Source organism: Sinohyriopsis cumingii, chromosome 12, assembly GCF_028554795.1.
Source record: "Sinohyriopsis cumingii isolate HCF-2022 chromosome 12, ASM2855479v2, whole genome shotgun sequence".
NCBI lineage: Eukaryota > Metazoa > Mollusca > Bivalvia > Unionida > Unionidae > Sinohyriopsis > Sinohyriopsis cumingii.
In genome coordinates, this window is record NC_142972.1 from 127,434,985 (window position 1) to 127,455,188 (window position 20,204).

Below are 20,204 nucleotides of genomic sequence, written 5' to 3' on the forward strand. Positions count from 1 at the left end.
CTTTGAGTACCTCTATCTCACAATTTGCAGGCTTTTACTTTGGGTAATCAAGGAGAGACAAGTTAGCTCTGATTACTATTAAGGGCTACCATTCTATGGGACATGTTCTGTCATCATGTCAGGGAAGATCTTGGTCATAACAAAAACCTCTTTGACTTGCAAAGGCTGAATTCAGACAAATTTGAACCTTTGGCCAGGCGCTGAAGCTAATTTCATACAAAACCTGTTTCATGATGGAGTTAGCTTCAGCATGCAGAATCAGTGAATAACATGCCTCCTCTGTTTAGTTTCAATCCGATGGCATGGTGGTCCTTATGACACAATCTGGTTTCATTGCCAGAAATTGTCGTCAGTGTGCAATAAAATAAAAAGGTCACACAACCTTTCCTGTATTGACACAAACCAAGAGGCTTTCATACTTGAATCATTATGTTTGCTCAGACTTTTTCTAAGCCAGTTTGTGGAGCTCAAAGGTGCCTCTTTCTCATAGTTAAATCTAGGGAAAAGACATAACCCTTCAAGACCTCTTATTGGGGTTGAAGTGGGTAAGACACTAGCATACATTTTAAGTGAAAATCCTTCTCGTCAAGGACAATCAAATTTACTAACTTTTTTAATCTTCAGAATTGCCTTTTTTCTTTCTCTATGCAGCATTCATGATTATTCTTATCAGATTTGTTTTGGAAAATTTTGCATGAAGTCGAGATACACTGGATTCATTCCTTGAGGGAAATTATATCATTGAAACTTATGGACATGACTGAGCAGAAAATTTGTGTTCCTCTGGATTTTATCATATTATTTATGGTTAGCATCTTGAAGCATTTTAAGATTTGTAGGTTAAATAATACCTTGTGTAATTATATTTCCATTTCTTAGACGATTGACCTTCAGAATGCCACACTGCAGTACCACATCTTTCAGCTGCAAGAAGAGGGTCATGGGGTGGAGGAGTTGGAGGAGGAGGACTTGGCTGCAGCCAGTCACTGGATCCTGCCTTCTAAGGAGTTTGATGGGCTGTGGGATAGCCTTGTGTTTGATGATGATATCAAGAGCAAGGTTGTATTCTAATGCAATTTTTAAATTTTTTTAAAGGCATACAGCATATAAAATCATCATGTATTTTGTGCGTGTAATTTTTTTATCTGATGCAGGACTGGACAAGTCTCAGAGCAGCTTAACAGTAGTGAATATTTCCAGGCAGATGTAGATACATTCAGAGTTTCCTTGCCATTCTAAACTTTAGGTGTGTGACTCAAGAAGCCCAATAGAATTCTCCACTTGTTCCAGTCCAAGCTTCTTGTCAAGGGTGTTTTCAGCTGTTTGATATTGATTCAGGCTTTATTTAGATTTGTGACTTATTGTAGAAAATATTTAATACTTGAAAATATTTTGTCATATCATCATCAAAAGCTGTTTTTCTTTTTATGTACCCACCTTAAGATTGAACATTTTATGTTATGATGTTGTCTATCCATCTGTTGCAAACTTTGTTTCTGCACAGTAACTCAGTTTGTCATCCATCTCCATTTACCAAACTTGGTGGATGGCTTGCATTTTGTGCAAGAAAGAATCTTATTGATTTTGGTCTTGGGACAAAAGAAGAAAATTTGTTTCTGCACAATCGTTCAAGTTCTCCAGCATTAATTGTTATCAGACTTTGTGTACAAATGTCATCAATATCATAGATTTAAAGTCAAAGGGTTTCTGTAACTGAATGAGGAACAATCATATTTTGCTACCGGACTTTGTGTGTGACTTGTACTTAGGATAATGAAGTACCATATAGATTTGAGGATTAAAAAAGTAAAAGTAGTCCAAACCACACTCACACTTGAGCAAAGGTCAGTCCATTTTTTCTGCCTATACTGCCCTCCTCCTAGTATAAAAAACAAGCTGACTGAATCTCTCTTTTTGGAGCAGTTTCCGAATCTCCTGGACTATACAAATTCTATAGGTGGCAGCCTGATTATTCTTGGAGATTTCAACTTTCACTTTGACTGTTCCAGAAACCCAAACACATCAAAACTCCTAGATTCCATCAATGTTTTTAACCTCAGTCAGTTAACCAACCCACCCATAAACATGGTTACATTTTAGACTGGATTCTTCATAGACCTGATGATAATATTCTACGGTCCTTCCTGGTATCCCATGAACTTGCATCACATCACCTCTGCATTATATGCCATCTTGATGTATCAGTTGCTAACCCTCCACCTTTATCTGCTACTAAGAGAAACCTCTGTATGATAAATAGAACCAAACTAATGCATGACATCCAAGCAAACCTAACAACTTGCTTACCTCCTACAGCAGAACAACTTGATAACAGCCTGTGTTCATTGCACGACAAACATGCCCCAGCTACTAAGTGCAGAGTATCAACTCAAAAGTGTTCTCCATGGTATGGCAGTGTTAGGGACCAGCTTCATACTGCTAAAAGAGACCGCCGTAAAGCTGAGAGGCTTTGGCTTAACACCAGACTCTCTATTCATAAGCAAATCTATGAAACCGCTAAGAGGAATGTCACAAATCCATGCAGCGAAATCAGCCCACTACACTACTAAGATCATGGAAAGTTCCAGCTGCAAAGAGCTCTTCAAGATTACTAACAAGCTAATGTCAAGGAACAAATCTACACCACTTCCAACTACCTGGTCTCCAGTTGACCTTTTGGACATGTTTGTAAATTTCTTCCCTGACAAAGTACAAACCATTAGAGATAAGCTTGACACTACAATTTCAATTGACTCATCGTCACCATACAGTTGGGATACAGAATTTGAGCGGCAACCATTAGCAGCATTTGAACCTGTCTCTTATGGATTTCGTATGTACAGTCCTGATGAAGAGTGCACCAAAGTCATGTGAACTTGACCTAATTCCAACATCACTGCTGCTTGAGTGCTTAGACCCAGTATTGCATTCACTAACTGATGTTATTAATACCTCTCTCTCATCAGGGGAATTCCCATCATTTTTCAAAACTGCCATTGTAAAGCCTCTGCTGAAGAAACCAACACTAGACCATAATGATTTAAAGAACTACCGCCCAGTTTCTAATCTCCCATTCATATAAAAAATCTTAGAAAAAGTTATCCCAGCTTGTATCTCATCTGAATTGAAACAGTCTTTTTAGCAATGTACAATCTGCATATTGCCCTTGCCACAGTACTGAAACTACTCTTCTAAAAGTAGTTAATGACATTCTCTCTGTTTTGGATAGCAGAAAGATTACAGTCCTCACCTCCTTGATTTGTCTGCAGCATTTGACACAATAGACCATGATATATTACTTCACCATCTCCAGCAGTCACTCTCATCATCTAGTGTCTCACCAATTGTACGCTGATGACACCCAAATATACAAATCTAGCCACCCAACTGAAGTTGATGCTATCATCCAAGGTGCAGAGAGGTGCATTTCTGACACGGAACAAGCTGCATATGAATGATGATAAAATTGAGGCCATTCTGATCACAACACAAAGACTTTCTCATTCACATCCTTTACCTCAACAATAAATATCAGCAACACCAACATTAAATTCACACACTCAGTACGAAACCTAGGTGTTACTCTGGACAGTACTCTCACATTGCACCAACATGTCATGAACATGCAAGGCTGCATATCTTGAGCTGAGACACATCAGCTCCATTCGCAAATATCTTTCAGTTGATGCCACTAAAACACTTGTGTGTTCATTAGTACTTTCAAGACTGGACTATTGTAACTCAATTCTGTCTGGTTCCTCTCAATATCTACTCCAGAAACTTCAAAAAGTTCAAAACACAGTTGCTCGGATCATACTTAGAGTACCACGATCAGGGTACACCTCCCCGCTGCTCTGTACCCTACACTGGCTATCCGTTCGATCCAGAATCAAACACAGAATTTGTTCTCTGTGCTACATTTTACTGACGGACTCTGGTCCAACATACCTATCCAATTTCACCCATGTGTACACACCAGCAAGATACTTACGCTCCTCTTCTGACAATCGTATTTTCATTATTCCCACTATGAAAACAAAGTCATATGGACGCAATTTTTTGCATACCAGGGCCCAGCAACATGGAATGAATTGCCCACTGAACTTAGACACAAAGACCAGTGATCCCATTCAAGAGTGCTCTCAAAACTCACTTATTTCGACTACAAGAACAAACTTAAAGACCTAATAATGTTTCCTACCTTAAATATTCTCAGCATGTTTTTTGTTTTCTAATTTCATGGTGTTTGTTTTTGTAATCATGTCGTTATATATGTTTTTTATCTTATAGGTGTTGATATGTTTTTTATCTTATAGGTGTTGTCTAATATTGTAAAGCGCTTCGAGCTTCTAAAGGTTAGGTGCTATACAAAGTCCTCATTATTATTATTATATCTGCAGAGTAACATTAGTTCTATATCACATGCTTTTACCAAAACTTTGTGGATGGCTTGTAATTGGGGTAATGAAGAAAATGATTGATTTTGGAGTTGGAAGTCCAGGTCACTGTGACAAAATAAAAGAAAAGGTTTTTCAATATAAATTTAAATAATTTACAAAAAGCATTAATAACCACTGGGCAGTGATATAATGTGCTGTTCACATTACACTTGTTGGTAAGGATAACAGTTTTTTAAAATTTCAAGAGGAAAGACCTTAAGTACACTCATACATTATATGACTTCTTGCTTTTCATGATTTTGTAATCAAACGATTTTCTGGAGAATTTTTTTTATAGCATGAATGGAAAATGAAGTTTGTTAAATAAATAAATAACTTATGTCAGTGGTTTCTCAGTTTTTGAAATATGCAACATAAATGGCATGTATACAATCTCAACGAAGTCATGAAGTTTTCAAGAACTTGTCCAGAAATGAAAGTAAGGTATATGTTTGAAGATAATATTTAAATTGTTGTTTGTTCACTTTATAATTCCATGTCAGCTCCAAGCCCCATGCACTCTCATTTTCATAACAAAATTAGAATAAAAACAATGAAAATGATGCTGGTTTATTGCTTAAGTGTAAAGTAAGAAAACTTGAGAATCTGAATGAAATCTACGCAATAATTGCAGTGTATTCTTGCTCTGAGTTAGTATAGAATATTATAGATAATGACTAATCCAGATATAATGATTTGATGCTGGCATTTGGGAGCAGTTTTAATACAACCATTACTCATCACTATCTGATTGCCAATACTAATTAGTCAAATCCCATTTAACTAAACTTGTTTTTCTCAATAATTCTCTCACTTGAACCACAAGTATGTAAAATAAAAGTGTATAATTTTTATATACACAAAATGGCATATATGTTCTTGTTCCAAGCTGAGGAAATAACTAATTTAATATGGCACAGAAATATTTTGAGGTCACTACTGGGCCAAGGTGTATTCAGATGATATATCCATAGAAGATATAAAATGGGTAATGATTAAATTCTAAATTTATGAAACTTGTTGAATAATGTCCAGCTTCAGCTCCCTAAGGCTCGCAAAAGCTGGACATTATTCAATGAGTTTCATAAATTCAATATTTAATTATTACCCATTGAAATCCTTTTTATCACATAGTTTTTATTCCAGTGGAAATTATTTAGATAGAAAAAACAACGAATAATTTTGTTCATTCTGACAAACGTTGCACCTTTCATTTGTGCATAAAAGTTAGTCCCAAACAAAGTTGAACTAGTAAAAGTCGATTATTCTTTTTTGCAAACTATAAATAAAAAAGCAAGCGTCCATCTGAATAAACAGAACATTTTACAAAGACAAACTCATTTTTCAACAGAACATCCAATCCGTGTGATGTCACATTCTTTGATATGGTATACAGTACTGGTTAGAGTCGATCTATGTTTATTCTCAAATGTCACTTTCACAACTAAATGCATGTATTAATTTACATTGTTGCAATATTCATGTCAGATAGGATTACTGACTGTAGAAATTCCCATATTTATTTGTAATGTTTTTGTGACCAGATATTTACAGTATTTGATTTGGAACAATAGACTGTACAGAAGACGTAAACAAATTTCTTTTTGAGTCAGAGTTTGCATCACATATTTACCACGTAAATATGCTGTAATTGGATAAAGTTCTGTGTCAGTCTAGCTTGTCAAGCCAGTTTCCATTAACCTTGTCTATGCAAGATTTAGAATCATTGATTTACATTTTGGTTCATTTTAAGAACACAATGAGTGTTTCCAAAATTCAATTTTGTCCATATATAATGGCTAAAAAGTAATCCCATTATATTTCTCTTTCATTTCAGTTACTAAACTATGCCACCACCACATTGCTGTTTTCTGACAGGAAAGTCGATGCTAATGTGATTTCTTGGAACAAAGTTGTTCTTCTGCATGGTAAGGTGGCAGTACAGGCTGTTTGATTTCTTAGATAAGTATGAATGCTGTCAAGAAGATGAAAGTCAAAATAATAATCATGTTTTCATTTTCCCTTAACTTGTGTAAAATTCACACAATGTTAGTCAGCCATGTCACCATAATGAAGATGTTTAAGTCTGTATTAAAGAGTATATCCTAATGTACTACACTAGTTTCTCAATTTGATCATTTAAATTCACTATATTACTAGACTGCGCTCAATGTAATGGCATATTTTTTATTAATTCACTATATTACTAGACTACACTCAATATAATGGCAGTTTATTAATTCACTATGTTACTAGACTACACTCAATATTATGGCAGTTTATTAATTCACTATGTTACTAGACTACACTCAATATTATGGCAGTTTATTAATTCACTATGTTACTAGACTACACTCAATATTATGGCAGTTTATTAACTCACTATGTTACTAGACTACACTCAATATTATGGCAGTTTATTAATTCACTATGTTACTAGACTACACTCAATGTAATGGCATATTTTTTATTAATTCACTATGATACTAGACTACACTCAATATAATGGCAGATTTTCAATTCACTATGTTACTAGACTACACTTAATATTATGGCAGTTTGTTAATTCACTATGTTACTAGACTGCACTCAGTATAAAAAATTTGTAAACAATCTATGGTGCAGTAAAGCAAATGTTGACAGTACAAGTACTGTGGGGTGCTGATTGTGGTATATACACAAGTACATCCATGCACATAGACAGAATTTTAGCATAATTATAACCAAAGTACATCCATGCACATAGACAGAATTTTGGCATAATTATAACCAATCAAGATTTCAATAATGCTTCATAAGATGCAGTCACATTGTTGTGCTGAGTCCTACAGGCAAGATACATTCATCAAGCAGGTTTTTGCATTCCTGTCTTCTTTCATTGTACTGAACTACCATGCAACTCATTTATAGATGTAAAGTTTTGATTGCTTTGTTAATTTTTAGTACTAATTATTTTGATTGCCATCAGTTTCTGCATAGTCGTCTTGTGCCTTTTTTTAGGTTGTCTTTTGAATAGTTATGCAGAAATGATGTGAATGGTTCCTTGTCAAGTTGTCTGATTTTCTTGTGTTGACTTCTGGAAGATCATTTTCTACTTTGCTGTGAACTCCATGTATGAAATGATTCAATAAATTTTTTTTCTCACCATCTTTCAGGACCTCCAGGTACAGGAAAGACATCCCTCTGCCGAGCCCTGGCACAAAAATTGAGTATACGTCTTTCTGACCGCTACAGCTATGGACAGCTCATTGAGATCAACAGTCATAGTCTGTTTTCCAAGTGGTTCTCAGAGGTATTTTATGAACAATTCATTCTTGAATCATGTATGTAAATGTTATGTTGTTGCCAGTGATTGCCAGAATTGGTACAGGCATTTAGTGATTGCCAGAATTGGTACAGGCAATCAGTGATCACCAGAATTGGTACAGGCAATCAGTGATTGCCAGAATTGGTACATGCAATCAGTGATCACCAGAATTAGTACAGGCAATCAGTGATTGCCAGAATTGGTACAGGCAATTAGTGATTGCCAGAATTGGTACAGACAATTAGTGATTGCTAGAATTGGTACAGGCAATTAGTGATTGCCAGAATTGGTACAGGCAATCAGTGATTGCCAGAATTGGTACAGGCAATTAGTGATTGCCAGAATTGGTATAGGCAATTAGTGATGCCAGAATTGGTACAGGCAATCGGAGTTTTCAGATAATTTCAGTTAAAAGAGCAGATTTGATGACTGAATTTTTTTATTTTGATCTGCTGCCCAACAATTTTTGCTTTTTAGTCATTACTGAATGATAGAGTAACATGTTTTAAAAGTTTTTAACTTATATAAGGAACTTGATTTCTTTGGGAAATAAGTAGTGGATATAGCTGAATATAACTTTAAATCAAATATTTTTGTGTCAGAAGAAGTTTCAGGAAATGGCAGACATTTAAGAAAAAAACTATTGGTAATGAGAGCATGATAAGGAGCACAAGTTACCATTGCCTAGGGTCTTTCCTTTTCCTTAAAACAGCGTACACAAGTTACCATTGTCTAGGGTCTTTCCTTTTCCTCAAAACAGCATACACAAGTTACCATTGTCTAGGGTCTTTCCTTTTCCTCAAAACAGCATACACAAGTTACCATTGTCTAGGGTCTTTCCTTTTCCTCAAAACAGCATACACAAGTTACCATTGCCTAGGGTCTTTCCTTTTCCTCAAAACAGCATACACAAGTTACCATTGCCTAGGGTCTTTCCTTTTCCTCAAAACAGCATACACAAGTTACCATTGCCTAGGGTCTTTCCTTTTTCTCAAAACAGCATACACAATTTACCATTGCCTGGGGTCTTTCCTTTTCCTCAAAACAGCATACACAAGTTACCATTGCCTGGGGTCTTTCCTTTTTCTCAAAACAGCATACACAAGTTACCATTGCCTAGGGTCTTTCCTTTTCCTCAAAACAGCATACACAAGTTACCATTGCCTAGGGTCTTTCCTTTTTCTCAAAACAGCATACACAAGTTACCATTGCCTAGGGTCTTTCCTTTTTCTCAAAACAGCATACATGCCAACCGTTATGCTTTTGGTATAATCATTAAGTATTTTTCTCACCAAATTACATCTTAAGCTATTCTACATTCCCAAGTCATGTATGGGGCATGTTTAATTCTGGAATATCAATTAAATCTGTTATGGGAAAATTATTTCTATAAAAGTTTTTATGTAAGCCTGTCATGTCATATAAAATCAATTTATTATTTATATTAAATTTTCCATGTAATTTTCTTATAGAGTGGAAAACTTGTGATGAAGATGTTCCAGAAGATACATGAATTATTGGATGATAAAGATGCTCTTGTATTTGTGCTAATTGATGAGGTAAATATACAGTTTATAAACATTGTTAAAGCTTACATGAATGTCCTTTCTTTTTTGGTAATGGTGACTAACACTATAGATGTATTTTGACTAAGGTCAGTGTTGGGATGACTAGACCCTTGCTGTATCCAAGGTTCATATTGTTGCATTTTGATGTTCATTATTAAATGTATGCAGTTGCTCCAGTGATTATGAATTCATCATAAAAACATATGGCACAAAGCTATATATATATATGGTTTAGTTCATCTCAAACTCATCTCTTATGCTAAAAAATCTTATTTTCATCTCAAAATCTTTCTCAGGAAAAGAAGAAACTTGGATGGGTTGTAATTGCTTAAAAGTGTTATAGCTGCATATTTGGACAAAAGATTTTACACTGAGATGATGACCTGACATGATTTTGTGGCTGTTTCATTGCAGATTTAAGTAGTTTTTCCAGATTGATTAACAGAGACAATTAAAAAGATGGAATCCAACAGGGGGCTATTAGTGTTTGGTTAATGAGATACAGTATATTGTTTGTCACTCAGGCCCATCAATGTGCAAACAAACTGGTAAGAAAGGTACAAATGGAAATAGGGCATAAGTCACTCAAGGCTTGGTGAAACCAAGTGTACAGCATATGCTCTTGCTGTCTGATAACAATCAAATTATTTTTGTGGTCCATTAGGCCAGTTTGAAATTTTGTGGTCCATTGGACCAGTTTGCAATTCTGCAATTTTGGGAAATGGTGAACTATGTATTAGTTGATATAGAGTACAATTCAGTAGGGGTCAATTTTCATTTCATGGGATAGCCTGTTGTCTATTGCCTGTCTGTCTTTTAGCACAAATTTATTATTGCTCCATCTCCTAAACTACGTGGATTATTTTCTTGAGACTTTACACACATATTGATCCCAAGGTCTAGTTGGTCATAAATGAAGATGATGCCACTTGAACATCCACAGTCGTCATCATTAAAAGCTTGTTATGGTTAGTCCTCCTGTATGGACTCGGTTCACTGCCTTTGTTAGTTTTTTTTTCTCATTCTTTTATTTACAAATACAGTAATACCTCAAACATTCATGAGGTTAGGTTCCAGAACCAGTCACGGATGAGGAGGAATTGCGAATGTTTGGTACGAATTACTAAAAATGCTAATAAATGCTTATTTCTAGGGTTTAAACCCTAAATATGACCCAAATCATGCTCCCAAAGCACTTTAATTTCATTTAAAAGTTAGTATAATACATTACCCTTAAAAAGAGAAATAAATGGTTGACGTAAAAATAGAGTACAGTATCGCCTAATGGGTATTTGCCACACTAGCGCATTTACAGTACAGTACATGTATTACCCCTATACTAATTCATTGGCTGCTGTTTTCTTTTGCACTCACAGTAAGGCAAAACCAAGTAACGAATGGGACTGTAAACTTAATGACTGACGTTTTCTTTGTCATTGTCAGGAAGGTAAACTAGGTAAACTTCATATGTCACAGAAGTCATATAACGAAGGTACAATTCAATAAAATAAAGAAAACATACGTAGAGGGTACCAATGAAATTTCGCGAATCCAGAAACGCGAATGCATGAGGTATTACTGTAAGTTGAAGGAAATTATAAGATGAAGTTCAAATCCATGGTAGAGAAGATAGATTGTCTCCATGATCTCATCACTACGCCCCCAGCAAAACAATACTCACCATGTCCTATAAAGTATTGATAAATGCTGCTTGTTGTATTTACTGTACATTTTTATATAAATAAAGTTAAGAGTTAATCATTCTTATATATTTATTTGCCTAAAGTTAATCAACATTTCTTGGTTTGCTTTTGTGTGTGAAAAAGTCATTCAAAATAAATCTGTCATCTATGAAGCATATATAAATTATTTGTCCAGAAAGCTTTCCTCATCTGATTGTGGATTATTTTACAGTTGTTGATAGATTATGGTGGATTATTTTGTCAGGAAGGTCACAATCTGAAACAGATAACTGAAAATTTTTACCGGAGTCAAGACCTATGCAAACTAACATCCCGGCTCCGCCTAATCCAGTAATCCCACTTCTGTCACCATTTGTCACGCCGAGTGGTCTAAAGCACTCTCCGTTACTGATCACTGCCATCTCACCTCTGTCTGCGTGGGTTCGAGTCTCCAATGCGGCAAATGTGGGTATGTGAGAAAGCTTGCCAGTAGCTTCTCGTGGGTCGGTGGTTCTTTCCGAGGTTTTTCCCAGGTCCTTCCTCAACCATTAATACAGGCTGCCATGTATAGCCTATCATGTGCTGAAAAATGGCGTTAAACCCTACAACAACAACAACAACAACCATTTGTCACAATATGAAGCCAGGTTGGGACTGAATTATTGAATACACCTAAAGCAACTGCGTTAATAACATGTTTATTTATTAACAAAAATTAAATATTAACAAATCTGACACCATTATAAACATTATAAACAAAAGGATATGGAAAATTATAAAGTTCCTAACATGGAACTATTAACAACAAGTAATTCAACAAGAAAACTCAAACATGAATTTAATTAATGGAATTTTAAACAAACGTGAATTTCGTCCAATCACCGATCAACAAAATAAAAGTATATGATCTACACCCCAATATAAAGAAGGTCTTATTAAGCAACAAGGGATATGTATAAATTTATTAATCTATCGCTCATATAACGATATTGAAATGGGAATGCATGAATTTATGAATCTATCGCTCATATAAAGATATTGAAATGGAATGCACGAAATTATGAATCTATCGCTCATATAACGATATTGAAATGGGAATGCACGAAATTATGAATCTATCACTCATATAATGATATTGAAATGGGATATGAATGAATTTATTAATCTGTCGCTCATATAACAATATTGAAATGGGAATGCATGTAATTATGAATCTATCGCTCATATAATGATATTGAAATGAGAATGCATGTAATTTTGCTCAGATAGCAATAGTGGAAATAACATTGTCCAAGATGTACACCAGTACACTCTTCCAAACCAACGTCACCAGACACAGCATGCACGTCATAAGAAACCACACAGAGTTCTGTGACTCCACATCACCAAACCATATATAACGCAGCTAAAATTATAACAACTAAACCTTGTAGTTCATATGACACGGTTAAGTACTTTTGCATTGATATATGTTGCGCATGCATGCACATGAATTCGTTACCCATTACATTAATCATTCAGTGCATGCAGCATATAATTAAATTCAATTTGTCTGTTCAGTTACAACAAATAGCTAACCCGAACTAGACTATAGTATTTCTAATATCATGGCATTGTATAACCTAGGCATTGACTCTATGTAGAATTTAGAATAATTTCTAAAACATTTAATATATGAAACAGTTCTGTCATATAAAATGAATAGTTAATAAAGAATACAAATTTAAATTTCAATACCTCTACAGCTGGAGATTTACTCCCATAAAGAGGTAAGCTTCCTGACAAGACTCGTAGTGTAATTTGTTTATAGAGAATTTGTTCTATATGTATACTAGCTGTGATAAATATGCGCAGCTAGGTACTTCGGTTTTCGCTACAGGCAATTAGCACATGCAGCATGGGTTGAGTTGCACTCGGTATTTCAAAATAACTAGAGCCAAAAAATATACCACCCTCGGGTGACGCTGTACGCGGTAACGAAACCCAAGTACATTTTGATCACATATACATATTGATATAAATCATACACAATTCCGTGACAGTACATATCAGATAAGTTGCACATAGGTATCTTGACTTTACATATTCTGTATTTTTTATGTTGTCATGGAAATAAAAGCCTAGCTTAAATGATATATAATTGTGAGTGCTGCACCAAAGGCTGCTCCTATAAGTAGTATAAAACTGGAGTTTTGGACTAATCTGTACTTTCAGCAGGAGTCTACATAAATGAAGGACCAGGTTTTTAGCTGACCTGACTGTGAGACCAGATGAGCTTATGGTATGGTTCAGCATGCATAATTCATCATGTAACGGCCTTCACTGCTATAATACACATATATAAAAACCACTGGGTCATAATTTGCAGAGAGCATCCTGGCATAAAGAACTCTCAGGTTTATACAAAATGATTCCAGTCTACAATAAAAAGTGGCCACTATTAATAAAAGTAGGGAAAACATTTAAATACATGTAACTTTGTATAGAAAGAGGAAAAAAGACTTGCTCAACAAAATTTGATGAACTTTGACAAAACATTCTGACAACAAAATTGGACAGATATTGGTGTGCTGTCATATTAAATAATGATGATGATACAGCGTATAGAGAAACATCAACAACATTGAAATAAATTTTTACAATTTTGCCAACTTACTGATTTGATTTGGCTACTTAACTGATCTCAGCCAGATGAGCAGTAACAAGCTCACTTGTGTCTCTTGTTTTTCTGCTTATACTTATTTATGAAACTAATAATTCTCAGTACCAGAACAATAGCAGGAATGGGTAGACTTTATTTATTTACAGAAATCATTGCAGTAGAACGATATTGGTGGTACTTGTTTACAAGGTAGTTATATCAAAACTGAGATTTTATAAACTAATAAACTACTGACCACTATTCAGACAAGAACTGGGAATTAATGCCTTTTTGGACATGACAAAAACTGCAATTGTTTGATAATTCCTGACAATAATGCAAGGAAAAAGCAACTTGAAAGTGTCTGCAAGGTTTGTAGCACCTACTCCAGATGTATTACTGCTGAATATTTTTCCCATGATTTTCTCTTCATAATTAAATTGTTTAATATCATCATGACAGAGAGAGAGAGAGTTTGTTATTATTGTTATTATTATTTTTAAATGTAAGCTCTTTTTATAAATAAGTGGACAGACTGATCACTGTCAATTTCTGGTTTTTAGAATAGTCAATAACAGTAAAAACTGTTGTCTGCATCTACTATTTACAGTGTTTATTTTTACTCTTTCTAAAAAATACTGAACAAATAAAAAGGAAAAACTCTAGAACAGGTGTTCAGAGAGATATAAGTAAACAAATTATGGAATTATTGAGATTATTAAAGACAGTGAACTACATCACAGCTGATTCTTGGAAACAGACTCACCCATACAAATATGGTGACTGTGTTAATAAAGAAACTCCCTGTTGATTCACAGTGCCAATAAGTTGACTGTGGTTTCAAAGGGAATGCATCTGACTTTTCTGTAATATATAAGTATAAAATTTGACTAACTGAACAATATGAGATAGGATTGTTTGATTATTTTTAGCAAGAGGAAAAAGTGATGAATATATTGTGTAACAATAGAAAATAAAGGTATACAATCTGACATTGGTTTTGTAACCTGAGCATATTTGTACAGAATAAGTTGAAAATTTTCCTTATCAAAAATTAATATTAGTCCTGGTTATTTTAGGATTTATATGATTTTCTATTCTTGATGGCTCTTTATAAAGGCATATCAGAATTAAACATTTGAGGTCAGGAAGCATTGGTTTTATTTCATGATGCATACTTGGTGTAATTAAAATTGTTATATTAAAGAGTGTTATTATTGCTCATGAAATACTTTTAATGGCTGCTTGTTTCTTACTTGTTTCCCCACGCCATGAGTTTAATACCCCAAATGTGATAATTAGTGTAGATGGTTATAATATTTAACCCACAGTTATCATAGAGGCAATTCATTATGTTCATGCTTTTACAGGTAGAGAGTCTGACAGCAGCGAGGAAAAGTGCTATGTCTGGATCGGAGCCATCTGATGCCATTCGAGTTGTCAATGCTCTGTTGACTCAACTTGACCAAATCAAAAGGTACAAATATTCCTACACTAAAGAAATGGTTAAATTTACCTTATATAAAATTTTAAATGTTAAAGGAAAATTCACTTGAGAGTAGGAAGGAGTTTCACAGCAATATTTCAAAGGCATGTGAGTGATTCTGGTACAGAAATCTTACCATATATACTCCCATATAAGCCCGTTTGCGTATAAGCCGACCCCCCCACCCCCCAAACTGATTTGGTAAAACTGTTATAAAGTGCATGACCCGCGTATAAGCTGACCCATAATTTCTAGACTACAGGTACATTACAAGATGCACAAAGGTAAATCACATTATTAAATAAAATGAAAGTAAGAAAGCTAATTTATATGTTGAAATAAAAACAATTCTAAAGTGTTAAGTCTTAATGGAAATTTAATTAATCCTCATTCTAAAATCATGAATTATGAAAGTTCTATCACTTTTAGAATCCTTCAAAATCTGGCTCTGTATTAGACTCGCCAAACAGTTCATGAAACTCGGCTTCTGTTACGGGCATGATTTCATCATATACGTCATCATGGTCATCTGATAGTGTGTCGTTCTCCATCTCGCTGTCCTCGTCATTGTCGGATTGAAATATAGCATCAGACTGTTCCATCCATGGCATTGCTGATACAGCACTTCCTGAATGATTTTGCAATCATTTCCGATGGAATTGAATCCCATGCTTCTTTTACCCACTTGGCGACCAAATCGATGTCCGGCCTCATTAAATTCCCGCCTTTGTCATTTTCACGGCCCCTGAACAAACCCATTCTGCCCACATCTTTCATAACTTGTCGTTAAAAGGTTTGTTAAGGCAGAAATCAAGAGGTTGTAACACTGAAGTTAAACCTCCTGGTCTCACAGCCAGTGTTGTTTTCATTTTCTTTGCGGCCTTGTTTACTTTATCGGTCTTGTGTGTACGAAACATATCCCATACAAGCATTGAAGGTTTCCAAAGAATTGCACCTGGTCTCTTGTTCCATACTTTCTCCAACCATTCAATTGTTCCACTTTCGTCCATCCATCCCTTTTGCTGTGCACGAATGATGACACCAGCAGGAAATTTCATGCTTTTCGGCAGCATCTTCCTTTTAAAAATGATGACAGGAGGCAGCTTTGATCCATCAGCTAAACAGGCCAATACAACCATGAAATGCATTTTTTCATGGCCGGTCATTTTTATCAGAATAGTTTTCTCACCAACAGCATTGACTGTTTTATTGCTTGGTAAGTCAAAGGTCATAGGCGTCTCATCCACATTTCCAATTTGTGATAGTTCAAATGAGCACTCCTTTCTGCGTTTAATGATGACTGCTGAAATGATTCGATTTTTTCTTCCAAGTCTTTTGGTAGCTTTTGTGCATCTTCGTTCGCTGCCTGAGGCAGAAACCATTCCGGTTCATAAAACGAGAACACCAGCCGGTTGATGCAACAAATTTTGAATCTGCCAACTTATATTTTCATTTTTCGCCATCTGCATAGCACGTAGACAAATTGCAGTTCGTGTGACAATGTATCCATTTTGTCGACGTTCACTTACAAAATCAGTGAGTTCATTCTCCAGTTCAGGGAAAGAGGCAATCCCAGTCCGATGAACTTTCTTGGATTTTGGCATTTCTTCTAATCCTGCTTTGCTTTTCCGCCATTCCCGTATTTGCTTCTTGTTCACAAAAAATTCACATGCTGCAGCACAGTTGTTATTTGCTGTTGCATATTCAATAACTTTAAGTTTGAATGCTGCATCATAAGCAGAACGCTTTCTTTTACTTCCAACACTATTCATTTTATCTGATTTAATTGAATATAAACTTCTAGAGAGATTAAACTGAAATAATTTCTTGTAGTGGTAGTATACTATTTATATACCTTATCCTGTAATTACTTCCATGTGTGTTTGGTTATCAATTTGTATTTGATAATTATTTATCATTGTTGTTTATTTGTGTGTTTTTTTAAACTACGGGTAGTGTGATTTAATTGATCAAAATATGATTGGTTTCAGTGTGGACATTATTCAAGTATTGTGACAGTTTATAACTTTGAGCAGAAACCATGTCCACTACCATATCTCATTAAACAATACATCAGAGAGTTGGCATGTATTAGTAAAGACACTGGCATTGTGCAACAAAACAAACCTATTATTCCCCAGGCATTTACCATAGATTAAGCATATGGTAGCTATTGTACAACACTCTACCGCTAACAAACCTCTTTGCTTTACAAACAACTAAACAACAGTAGTATATAAACTGTGGCTGCCGATTACTTCTAAAACACCTGTCAAAGAAATCCCACAAATTATATTGTTTTACAGTTATTCATACTGACTTGTATATTGCCCTGTTATTTACCCTTCCTTAGCGTGCACGCAACAAACCCCTTCAGTATAGTAATTCTTTTATCTTTTTACGTAGATTCTTTTCATATTTACACTGAAATAAGCTAGCGTGCATTTGTACGATACCATAGAGTTTAATGATTACTGATTAGCTGAGGGTTAAATACTTGACTGGAGATTACTAATATGGCGGTTCTTTGGAAAATACATGTACCACTGTGGCTCAAATAACATGTATGGCTGCATTTTCTGGTGGATGGACGTCTATCAAATAGACGTCAAGTACGTTAAAACATGTTTTTCATTCATTATCCTACCACTTAAGTTAGGAAAAAATGTTTGTTTCACTTCACAACAGCACAAATCTTATGTGGCATCATTAGGCATGTGATCTCATCTTCGGCAATCGACAGAAACAATAAATACTGGAAATCAAGGGAAAAAAACGTTAAAAATTTCAGACTTGAACCTTGGCCCGCAGATAAGCCGACCCCCCCCCCCCTTTCTTCCAGGCCTTATTTTTTCCAGAATTTTTCGGCTTATACACGAGTATATATGGTAACTAAATGTTCATGTATACAACAATAAACTTGATAGTACAACCGAATAATCGTTATAAATTCTGAATTGAGTAGAAGATAGAATGAGATGAAATGGATAGCTTGAGACATTTTTAAACCGAAAAATGATATGAACAGCAAAGTGGTTAATTAGTCACTGGTATAAAATAACAATATAGTGTATATATATTTGTAATGCAAAAGTTTTGCAGGACAGTTGCTGTCACATTGCTTCATTTCAGTCACATCTTTGGTTGAACATTATTATTCTGTCCATCGGCCAGTAATGCCTCTCCAAAGCCCCTTTAATGTCCAGCTTTTCAGGTCCTGCCATAGATAATAGTGGTAGGATATTTGGCACTCGGCTGTTGCAGAGTTATTTCTCAGCTCTTTCACCTTCCATTGTCAGGAAAGGCCCCTCTCACATTTATAAAATAAAACTTTAGAAAAGCTAATATAGTCTATCTGTATTAGAAATAGTTTGAGCTGCTAGGAATTTGTGTGAAACGAGATCATTAAAAATTAAAGACATAAAATTAAACAATATATAAAACATGCAGATTCCCTTACAATTGTCCCCTCAACCCCACCTCCCCCCCAAAAAAGAATAGGAATATAGAGTAGGTCATAAGAGGTTTACTAATGGGAGATGGCCTGTTTGCAGTGGGATATGTCCATTGATGACATACTAAATGCTGAATTCACACTAGTAGCCTGTTTGCAGTGGGATATGTCCATTAATGACATTTTTATTGGTGGATTCGCACTAGTAGCCTGTTTGCAGTGGGATATGTCCATTAATGACATTTTTAATGGTGGATTCACACTAATAGCCTGTTTGCAGTGGGATGTGTCCATTAATGACATTTTTAATGGTGGTTTAACACTAGTAGCCTGTTTGCAGTGGGATATGTCCATTAATGACATTTTTATTGGTGGATTCACACTAGTAGCCTGTTTGCAGTCGGATATGTCCATTAATGACATTTTTAATGGTGGATTCACACTAATAGCCTGTTTGCAGTGGGATATGTCCATTTATGACATTTTTAATGGTGGATTCACACTAGTAGCCTGTTTGTAGTGGGATATGTCTATCTAGTAGCCTGTTTGCTGTGGGATATGTCGATCTAGTAGCCTGCTTGCTGTGGGATATGTCTGTCTAGTAGCCTTTTTGCAGTGGGATATGTCTATCTAGTAGCCTGTTTGCAGTGGGATATGTCTATCTAGCAGCCTGTTTGCTGTGGGATATGTCTATCTAGTAGCCTGTTTGCAGTGGGATATGTCTATCTAGTAGCCTGTTTGCTGTGGGATATGTCTATCTAGTAGCCTGTTTGCTGTGGGATATGTCTATCTAGTAGCCTGTTTGCAGTGGGATATGTCTAGTAGCCTGTTTACAGTGGGATATGTCTATCTAGTAGCCTATTTGCTGTGGGATATGTCTATCTAGTAGCCTGTTTGCTGTGGGATATGTCGATCTAGTAGCCTGTTTGCAGTGAGATATGTCTATCTAGTAGCCTGTTTGCAGTGGGATATGTCTATCTAGTAGCCTGTTTGCAGTGGGATATGTCTATCTAGTAGCCTGTTTGCTGTGGGATATGTCTATTGGTTATATTCTAAATGCTGGATTCAGACTAAAATGCATTATTTAGTATCCATGTTCAGCAGATTGACATTTAACAAGGAGGAAATAACTATATACAGGAATGTTGGGAAGTTGTCTTTACAATAATTTGCTATTTACCTCTAATACATTTGCCCACAATATAACTTTGCATTTAATTTTCATGTTTTAAAAAGAAAATTTTTTTTTTTTCATCAGCCACTTTTTAAACTTATATTACAAATGGTGTGATGTGACCATCCAGCACAAAAAAAAGGAAAAAATAAAGCATTTCACAAGAGCTACAACCCAGTGGGGTTATTTTTTGTGTTTTTATATAACAATATGATAGATGTAATCACGATCATTATCTTATATAAAAAGAATGAATGACTTTGAGAGTTTTAAATCTTTTTGCTAAATAGATAACAGTTGCAATAATAATTTTTTTGTATCAAACTCATTAATCAAAGGAAAACTTTGTGCAAAATGTTAACATATTGACTGCAGGAATGGTCATAGTTAAGGAATTTGAATTAGAGAAATTATAAAGAAAAGAATTGTCACTTTATTACATAACGAAACTAA

At 35.2% G+C, this 20,204-nt stretch overlaps 1 protein-coding gene across 1 annotated transcript in view; it reads left to right on the top strand.

Moving 5' to 3' along the window:
* Window positions 1-20,204, top strand: part of LOC149787427 (pachytene checkpoint protein 2 homolog) — a 58,880-nt gene that overhangs the window by 10,575 nt on the left and 28,101 nt on the right. Inside the window, exons 3-7 of the mRNA XM_089978037.1 lie at window positions 880-1,059; window positions 6,277-6,367; window positions 7,595-7,731; window positions 9,219-9,305; window positions 15,008-15,114. Coding sequence (XP_089834163.1) covers window positions 880-1,059; window positions 6,277-6,367; window positions 7,595-7,731; window positions 9,219-9,305; window positions 15,008-15,114 — 602 coding nt within the window. The remainder of the gene's footprint in view (window positions 1-879; window positions 1,060-6,276; window positions 6,368-7,594; window positions 7,732-9,218; window positions 9,306-15,007; window positions 15,115-20,204) is intronic.